Raw genomic sequence first — 10,565 nt, forward strand, 5'->3', positions numbered from 1 at the left:
TAAGATCTGTGTGACCTTTTTGAATGAGCTGAAGAAGACCCCCTTAGGCGCCACTCAGAGCACTTTGGCCAACTAGAAATCTGAGGTGGCATCTTTAAGGGAGATGAAGAAAGAGTTAGAGGCTGAGAAGGAGACCCTGGTGTCCGATCTGTCCAAAACCCGGGAAAAGGTCAAGCAGTCCGAGGCGGCTTTGGCCATGGCTGAGGGCTTAAAAAAGAAAGCTGAGGAAAGTTACACCAGGGTCTTTGGGGAATGACTTGACTTGGTGGACAAGCTTTCCAAGGTGAGGGATAACTACAAGTATTTATAGGATAGTGTTGCTGAGGGGATGGACGAGCTGACGAAATATCTAAAGGCTCAATTTTGGGTTCTTCTCTCGAGGTTGACCTTTCCCTAATCTCTGCTGATAATATTGTGGTGGATGGGAAAATAGTCCCTGCCCCCGAGGAAGACGAGGATACTCCTATGGATGAGGATACGACCTTAAAGCATCGGGTCCTTAGTCCGAGGGAGCTTCTCAGGGACTTGTTCAAACGGATGATGAGGCTACCTCATCCTCACCTAAAGAACAACCTCCTTCCTCTGATTCAATCTCGTTCTCTTCTGCCCGAGGACGTTATTACTGGCGAGGAGCTCCATTCTTTGAAATTTTTTTATGTGTATGGCCCGAGCTGTGAGTCTTTGTGGTAGTTATTTTGAACATTTTCTATTTTCCCTTAGTTGTAGTTTTTAAACAACTTTAAAATCTTTGCTAAAAACCTTTCTTCATTTTGATAATAATTTTAGGTTTTAAGTGATCGCTTCCTTTTTTTGAAATATATCTTAGCCTATATAGCCTTTTAGTTGGAAAATTTGCTTCGACAAATTTTAATGATGTTTTTTCGCTAAGTTAAAAGCGATGTCGGCGAAATAGATCGGCACAAAATATTATGTTTTCCCTTTATAAGTTCCGACTTCGTGTAATTGGAATTTCCTAAGTTACTTTTACATTTTATTTTGTTCCGGCTTAATTATTGAGGTTGGTTTCACAAATTGCTTATATAACTTTTTACATTAATTTGTACCTCGTCGCTTCATCTTGCCGACCACTCTAGGTCGGGCAATGATTTTCACAGTTTTTCGAGATTAAATTAATGCGTTTGTATAAAAAACTTTAAAGAGAAGATGGATTTATCATTGATAAATGAAAACGCCTTACATAAATTTGATACTAAGGATTTTTGTCTACCCTTAACCCTTGTTATGGTGCTGCGTTAAAACTCCTTTTAGAAAAAATTCTTTTCGGGAGAAAAATCATGAAGTCGGAAAAAAGAGTACACCAGGGAACAAGATGTGCTTCCTAACTGTAGTACTTCTTCAAATTACACGCATGCTATGACCTCGGGAGTTCCTTCCCTTGTAAGTCGAACACTTTGTAATAACCTTTCCCTGAGACTTCAACAATCTTATAAGGTCCTTTCCACTTTGCAGCCAGCTTTTCATCATCCGACTTCTGAATCTTGATATCATTCCGGATTAGTATAAGGTCATTCGTGATAAAGCTTCTTTTGCTTACCTTCTAATTGTACTTTAAAACCATCCTTTGCTTTAGATCTTCTTCTTTGATCCGAGCTTGTTCTTGGACTTCGGGGAGGAGGTCGAGTTTTTTCTTTTGTGCTTGATATTGACCCCTTCATTGTAAAATATAAATTTTGGAGATTCTTCAGCGATCTCTACAAGAATCATAGCATCTATGCCATAAGCAAGTCAGAAAGGTGATTCTCCTGTTTTGGAATGTGAAGTTGTCCAAGATACCCAATAAGACCTAAAGAAGCTCATCTGCCCACGCTCCCTTTGCCTTCGGCACTTCAACCCGACCAGTATAACTTTATTTGTAGCTTCAGCATGTCCATTAGCCTGAGAGTGTTCTACCGATGTGAATTAATGCTTTATTTCAAGGCTGGCCACTAAGTTCCTGAAGGTTGAGTCGGTAAATTGAGTTCCATTGTCTGTGATGATGGAGTGGAGAACTCCAAACCTTGTGACAATATTCTTGTAGAGAAACTTCTGACTTTGCTGGGCTGTGATGGTTGCTAATGGTTCTGTCACAATCCTTTTAGTAAAATAGTCAATTCCTACTATGAGAAATTTTACTTATCCTAGAGCTTGAGGGAATGGCCTGAGAAGATCGAGACCTCATTTTACAAATGGCCATGGTGAGGTGACACTGATGAGCTCTTCGGGTGGTGCGACATGGAAGTTGGAATGCTTCTGGCAAGGTGGACATTTTTTGACGAATTCGGCCACTTCTCTTTGCAAAGTCAGCCAAAAGAAGCTGGCTCGGATCACCTTCTTGGCTAGTGATCAGACTCTTAAGTGGTTTTTACATATGCCATTGTGTACTTCCTCTAGGACCTCTTTGGTGTTAGAGGTTGGGACGCACTTTAATAGAGGTGTTGATATCCCTCTTTTGTATAGAATATTGTGGACCAATGTATAATTTTCTTCTTCCCTTATGAGTCTTCGTGCTTCTTTTTCATACTTAGGAATGTTATCAAATTTAAGATAATTGACTATGAGAGTCATCAATCCCAAATTTTGGTTGAATATGGCTATTATGTCTAAGTTGTCACCTCTTTTTAATACTGACGGTGCGTGGAGAGTTTTCTGGATGAGACTTCTATTGTTTCCCCCTGCTTGGTGCTGGCTAATTTAGAGAGGGCATCTGCTCGGAGGTTGGATTCCCGAGCTATGTGTTGGACCTCTCTTTTCGAGAACTGCACTAGTTGTTCTTGTGCTTCCTCTAGGTACTTCTTCATGTTGAGTTCTTTAGCTTGATTAGTGCCTTTAATTTGTGAAGTTACTACTTGGGAGTCACTAAACACTATCAACCTTTTTGCTCCAACTTCTTTAGCCAGCTTCAAGCCAGCAAGTAAGGCTTCATATTCTGCTTGGCTATTGGAAGCAGAAAACTTGAACCTTACTGAAAGTTCTATCAGAGTTCCTTGCTCATTCTTCAGGATGGCCCCTACTATACTTCTGGCTTTATTGGATGATCCATCTACAAATAAGCTCTAAGTTGTCGGACTTCCCTGACTTTTAGTATATTCGGCCACAAAGTCGGTGAGATACTGGGACTTGATTGCTGTCCGAGCTTCATATTTCAAATCGAACTTGGACAGTTCCACAGCCCATTGTAGCATCCTTCCTGCTATGTCAGTTTTTTATAGGATGTGCTTCATGGGTTGATTAGTTCGGACATTTATAGTGTGAGCCTGAAAGTAAGGTAAGAGCCTTTGAGAGATGAGGATAAGAGCACATGCGAACTTTTCTATTTTTTGATAGTTTAGCTCTGCTCCTTGTAAGGCTTTGCTCATGAAGTAGATGGGCTGTTGTCCGTTCTCATCCTCCTAGACTAGGACTGAGGCTATAGCTTGGCTTGCCACTGCTAGATAGAGGACGAGCTCTTCTCTTGAACTAGGTTAGGTTAATATCGGGGATCGGCCCAAAAATGCTTTAAAATTCTGGAAGGATTGCTCACATTCTTGGGACCATTCAAATTGGCTCCCCTTTTTGAGTATCGAGTACAATGGTATAGACTTCAATGTTGATCCTACTAAGAACCTGGATAATGCTGCCAACCTTCCATTTAGTTGTTGGACTTTTTTGAGACAAGTCAGACTCTTCATCTCTAATATTGTTGTGCATTTGTTCAGGTTGGCCTCTATGCCTTTTTGACTGAGCATGAAACCTAAGAACTTTCCGACCTCCATTGTAAAGGTGCATTTTGAAGGATTTAATCTCATTCCATGCTTCTTATTATGGAAAAAACCTCAAAAAGATCGGACAAAAGAGTCAAGTCATCCTTGGTCTTGACGAGTATGTTGTCCACATATACTTACATGAGTTTTCCTAGGTAGGAGGAAAATAACTTATTCATCAGTTGTTGATATGCGACTCCGACATTCTTTAGTCCAAAAGGCATTACTACATAACATTAGTTAGCCTTGGGAGTGATGAAAGAGTTCTTTTCCCGGTTTGGCTTATGCATCAGGATTTGATTATATCCTGAATATGCATCCATGAAGGACAAATACCGATATCCTGAGGCCGAATCAACCAGGGCGTCAATGCTTGGGAGAGGGTATGGATCCTTGGGGCAGGCCTTGTTGAGGTCAGTGTAATCGACACACATCCTCTATTTTCCATTCTGTGTTTTTTACCAGAACTACTTTAGCCAACCACAATGGATATTTTACCTCCTTTATGAATCCAGCTTCTAACAATGCCTGCACCTATTCCTCCACGACCTGTGTCCTTTCAAGATCGAGTTTTTGACGCCTTTGTTGAACGGGTCAAAATCCCGGGTAGACAACGAGTTTATGAGACATCAGGTCGAGATCTATACCAAGCATATTGGAGGCTTTCCAGGCAAAGAGGTTGGAGTTTCTTCGTAAGAGGTCAACGAGTTGTGCTTTTAGACCTTCCTCTACATTGGCCCCTATACTTGTTATTTTTTGGCACGATCCCCGATTTTCACTTTTTCTATCTTCCCTTCAAGTTGGAGACGCAATTCTTCCTGAATTCGCACACTACTGAGCTCGATAGTGTTGACTTCTTTTCCTCCTGGTCTGCCTTTTAAATTAAGGCTTTCATTATAACACTTTCGTTTCAACTTTTGATCTTCTTTTATGGTGACAATTCCTTCTGCGGTGAAAAACTTCATACACAAGTGAGGTATAAAGACAACTGCTGCTAGTCCGTTTAAAGTGACCCGACCTATTAGGGCATTGTACGCTGACATAACGTCAACCACAATGTAGTCAATGCTTAATGTCCTTGACTTCGTGCCCTTTTCAAAGGTGGTGTATAGAGAGATAAATCCAAGAGATCGGATCAGCGTGTCCCCCAACCCGAAGAGGTTATCTGGGTACGCCTTCAGATCCTTTTCTTCTAACCCGAGATTGTCAAAAGCAGGCTTAAATAGTATGTCCACCGAACTCCTTTGGTCCACCAGGGTTCTATGGAGATTTGCATTGGTGAAGAATATTGTTATCACTATCGGGTCATCATTGCCAGGTGTCACCCTTTGAACATCTTCTCTGGTGAACGAGATGGTTGATAAATAAGAAATTTTGCTGTCTTCCCCGACTTGGTACACCTCTTTGAGGTACCTTTTACATGAGAGTTTTGAGATTCCTCCTCCAGCAAACCCTCCAATTATCATATGTATATGTTGCTCAAGAGTTTGCGGGGGATGTTCTTGCCGTCCTCCGTCCTCATCTCTTTTCCTCTTTCTTTGATCATCCGATCTCTTGGCTAGGTACCTTTCTAATCGACTTTCCTTGGGCAGTTTTTCTATGACATTCTTTAAGTCATAACAATCATTAGTAGAATGCTCATACAACTTGTAGTATTCATAATATTCTGTCCGACTTCTGACCTTTTTATGCCTGATAGTCCGAGGAGGTGGAAGTTTTTTGATATGACATATCTCCCTGTAGACATCTACAAGAGAAAATTGGAGTGGGGGTGTAATTATGAATTTATAATACCTTCGAGGGTTTTCCAAGTCATACTCTTCCTTTTTCTTAGTTTCCTTCTCCTTATTCCGAGTTGGGTAGGACAGGTTGGGCCTCAGGGGAGGCTCTCTAAGTCGAAAATTTTTATCTATGTTGATGTATTTTTCTGTCCGCTCTTGTACTTCGTACAAAAAAGTCGGGTGTCGCTTGGATATGGAGTGAGAGAACAACCCTTCTTTAAGGCCATTAACCAACCCCATTATCACTGCTTCAGTAGGTAAGTTTTGTATTTTCAAGCAGGCTTTATTGGATCTCTCCATATAGTCTCGGAGTGTCTCTCTGACTTCTTGTTTAACCCCTAGTAGGCTTGGAGCGTGCTTCACTTTGTCTTTTTATATCAAAAATTTGGTAAGAAACTTTCTTGTCAGGTCATCAAAGCAAGTTACCGACTTGGGAGGTAAGTTATCAAACCACTTTATTACAGTTTTAGTCAAAGTTATCGGGAAGACTTTGCAACGAGTCACATCAAAGGCATCGGCTAGATACATCCAAATTTTGACATTGCTGAGGTGATGCCTTTGATAGGTTATTCCGTCGTAGAGATCCATGTCGGGAGTTTTGAAATTTCTGGAAACTCTAGCTTGCATGATCTCTTCAACAAACGGATCTTCACCTCCAAGAGGGCTTTCCTCCCAATCTGTATGATTACTTCGTCTTCGGAGATCGACTTCCAATCTTAAGAGCTTTTCTTCTAACTCTTTTTCGTCGTCGTACTTCTCTTTGTAATTCCTATTCTGCTTCTTGTTGTCGCTCGGCTTCCAGCTCAAGTTGTTCTAACCGTCGATGGTGGCCGTGAACTAATCCCAGTATTTTCATCGGATGGGGAGGTTCTTCATCTTTGGGCGGGTGGACCTCTGAATGAATCTGTCGCGATTGAAGGTTTTTCGATGTTCCTTTCCTGTGGGGGACATTCGTTCTTTCTTGAGGTGAAGGTAATGCTAGCGTCAGGTCGTCATGATAAGACTCTGGTTCTGACTCAGACGTCGTGTGACCGTCTTTATATTAGTTGTTCGCCATACGCAAATGTAAACCTCCAGGTCCCCGGCAACAGCGTCAATATTCCAGGGATTACCTGAAACGGTGATTGGGGCCTGAACGTGAGATCCAAACTCCTTCTGAGGTAGCTCCAATTTGTGCTGGTGTCGAGGCGCTTCCGTCCGAGTTTCTCGTGAGGAGGTGTGGGTGGTACCTGCAAGAGACTCTAATGCTTAAGTTAGCAAGGGTTTTAAGCAGGTTTTTAGTAGATTGGAACTTGAATATACCTGAGGCTTCGCAGTGTATTTATTGTAGAAAAAATAACCACCTTTAGAGTAGTTCCACCTTTAGTGGTGGATAGCCGTTTCTCCTTTTCTAGAGAGTTTGTTGAGATCTACCTTTTGGAAGAGGTAGAGATAATAGGAGATATTGAGGTCGGACAAGTAAAAGCGGCCACCTTTTTTTGGGTGGACCATTCTCCTTATTGGGTCTGACTTTATGTTTTTGGATCAGGGTATAAATGAGTTTGTTTCTATTTTTCTTTTAATTTATATTCCTAAAAAAACATGCAAAACCTCTAAAATTTAAACATCTGAAACTCAAATATAAGACATAAACATCCAAAATGATGCTTTCTTTTTTAATATCTTACTTTTATTTATTTTTCATTATATATCTTAAGAAAAATATCCAAAATCTCTAAAATTTAAACATCCAAAATTTAGATATAAAAAATATCCGAAAGTGGTGCGTTCTTTTTTTATTATAATTTAAAGAGTTTTTACTGTGTTCAGATTTTAAATTTTTTTTTTGGTTTTGGATATTCTTTTCCAATGATTTTAAGTGTTTTTTTTTTGTTAAGTTTTAGAATTTTTTTACAATAGTTTTATATGTTTATTTTTATTTAATTTTTATTTTTTTAGATTTTAAATATTTTTTATTTAATTTTAGATTTTTTTTATTTGTAACTTAACTAATAATTAATTATTATTAGTTGGTATCCTAATTAATTACCTAACATGATTATTTTTATAATATACATATTAAAATATGTACAAAATACATATCTAAAATTAATTATATAATATATATTTTATCTACAGAAGTACAGATACACAATAATCAATTTGATTACTGATTTTTAATGTAATCTTGACTGTTTTGTTTTCTCTCTCGTATCTTTTTCTTAACAATATAAAGGTGCACTTACATTGTGAAGGAAGAAATTTTCTGCAGTAGAAAAGCCTAACTCCTGCATTACGTTAGGACTTGGTGCATGCATTTGATCAGAACATTATATATATCACGCATGCAAGTTTAATTTACGATTTCGGGACGGTGCTTCACTATTTCATCAGTTAACCTCTCTGGCCATTGGCAACTGCCTCCGGCAATTTTGTTGAATGTTTTGATTCATATCATGTTATTCCAAATATAAGTCATCAAATTATTTTATTTACTTTGGTAGACAATTCATTCTATTCTAACGGTAGTCTAATTTAAGGGGAAAAAACGAAAAGAGAATTGTAAATATGATGTTGGAATTAGTGTGAGGCCGGTAATCGACGAGTGACGACTTTGACCAATCATAATCTCTAATACTCGCTCAAAGTTTCAAGTAAAAATGACAAAATATTTAGTATTGACGCTTTCAGGCCAAAATTCCAAATAACATTGCGAAGAAGATATAAATTATAAATATTAGAGAAAGTGGTAGCCGGCCCGCCAATACAAATTTGTCCCTTAGGGTGGTTCATGTGATGCCAACGTAAACCATATATTTTCACATGCTTTTTTACGTTATTAAAGGTTAACCGTCAAATTCGTTTACAAAAGATTATTAATTTTTAAATTGACCTTTAAATAATTTTTTTAGTTATATTATAATCTTTAAAAAATAAAATATAAGTCAATTTGATTCTTCTGTTAGTTAAATGATAACGTAATACGGGACATAATAACATAATAGATAAATATTACATGTCACAAAATGATTGATTGATTCGTGGCATGTCACGTGTCATTTGATATGTAATAAATTTATTTATAATTAAAATAATTTTTGAAAATACACACATAAATCTTTTTTATTTTTAAAATTTTAAAAATTGATCAAATAAATTTTTATATAATTTTTTTATAATATTAAATTTTAAATATTTTTTATATTACTAATTTTAATATTATTTTTTAGACTGTGATAAACAAAATTTTTTTTGTATAAAATAATAAAATAATTAAGTTATTACAAAATAATTTTATCATTTGTATTTTAAAATTTTACATTTTTGAATTGTAGTTGTTTTTTAGTAAAATATTTTTATTTAAATGAGTTTATCAAATTATTATTAATTATATATATTCAAAAACTTAATATTTTTAATCTCACTAAATAATATAGTGACTATTTTAAAATTTAAATTTTTTAGATTTTTTAAATTATAATTTTTATTATTGTTTAATTTATATGTGGTAAAACTTAATAATTAAAAAAGCGATTTGTGGAATAACTCGTTGAATCTTAATATTTTAATATAATTTTTTAAAAATAACTACTATATTTATTTAGTGAGATCTAAAAGATTAAAATATTTAAAATAACTACTATATTTATTTAGTGAGATCGAAAAGATTAAAATTTTTAGTATATAATTAATAATAGTTTGATAAAATTATTTATATAAAAAAATTTCACTACAAAAAAAAATTAGAATTTGAATAAAAAATCTAAAAATATAAATAAAAATAACTTTGTAACAATTTAATTATTTAATTATTTTATTTGAAGAAAATTTTGTTTATTCAAGTGTAAAAAATAATATTAAAAGGAGTAGGATTAAGAAATATTAAAATTTTAATATTATAAAGAGAAAATAAGAAAAATTTATATAAAAATTAATTTAATTATAAATAAATTTATGACATGTCAAATGATACGTGGCATATTAAATATTATTGATCTGACATATCAACTAATTATCTTGTAATATGTAGCATTAATTTATTATATCATCATATTATATAATATTTAACATGATACGTCATCATTTAACTGACGACGAAATAATTAATTTGACTTATATTTTATCTTTCAGAAATTAATATAACTAGTTATTCATAATTATCCCTACATCACATGTATCATATTTAATTAACAACATAATAAAACCTAGTTATAATGATTATGCTCAGATTTTTGTTATTTTTTTTACGGTATTTCTCATCCAATTTATGCTCAAATTTAGAGTTGCTATAATATATGAGTGAATCAGAATGATCAAATTAAAAGAAATGGCTGGCATCTGAGTATCTGACACTGTTGCAAATTACAACACGTAAGTGTAACAGGAATATAAATAATTTTCTATTTGGGTTCCTTAGCTTCTTAAGTATATCAAGACAAGAAAGATTTTGAAACTATATTATTAAAAAATCTACTTTAGGGAAAAAAATATAAAAAAAAGTAGAGTCAGTCATTGTGATGCAAACAAGTCAAGGCATTCAGTGTTGTGAATTCACCTATCTCATAATTTCTAAAGTTAAAGTGCATGTTTCACATATAAAAAATTTGAGCCAATTATTGCTCGCTAAACAAAACTAAATAAATAATAAATAATATAAGCTTTGGTGCTTAAACTTTGGTGTTGTTTAATTTATAAAAAAAATTAAAAATTAATATTTAATTTAAATAATATAAAAATAATTAATTTTTAATATATTAAAAAATTATTTTTAAAAACAAAATTAGATAAATTCCACACTAAAATGATGAACACCAGATAATTAGCCAAAATATAACGAAGTGGTGGTGGTAGACAAAGATTACTAGTCTCTCAAACCAGTCAGAGAGAACGTGGTCTTTGAATATTGACATCACTATATAAGCCCAGTTGAGCACGTGATATCTATCTTCATCTACCCCCTCCAATATTATCCATTTAATTCCAATTATGCCCCTACTGTCATGCATATGAAACCCCCTCTCTCCCTACCTTAATAAGTCTTCAGAATACCTTATAAAACCCCATC

General features: G+C 35.0%; 1 protein-coding gene across 1 annotated transcript; it reads right to left on the bottom strand.

The window, feature by feature from the left end:
* Nucleotides 1–4,489: 4,489 nt before the first annotated feature.
* Nucleotides 4,490–5,761, bottom strand: LOC148563507 (uncharacterized). The gene has a single exon (XM_088486836.1). It carries the CDS (start codon nucleotides 5,759–5,761, stop codon nucleotides 4,490–4,492), a length of 1,272 nt encoding a protein of 423 aa, XP_088342962.1.
* Nucleotides 5,762–10,565: the final 4,804 nt, after the last annotated feature.

Source organism: Arachis ipaensis, chromosome B5 (genome assembly GCF_059453495.1).
Source record: "Arachis ipaensis isolate K30076 ecotype BB chromosome B5, ASM5945349v1, whole genome shotgun sequence".
In the NCBI taxonomy this organism is placed as follows: domain Eukaryota; kingdom Viridiplantae; phylum Streptophyta; class Magnoliopsida; order Fabales; family Fabaceae; genus Arachis; species Arachis ipaensis.

Excerpts from the sequence above, each read along its gene's own strand:
- LOC148563507 (XM_088486836.1), bottom strand. The coding sequence starts at position 5,761 with ATGGGGTTGGTTAATGGCCTTAAAGAAGGGTTGTTCTCTCACTCCATA.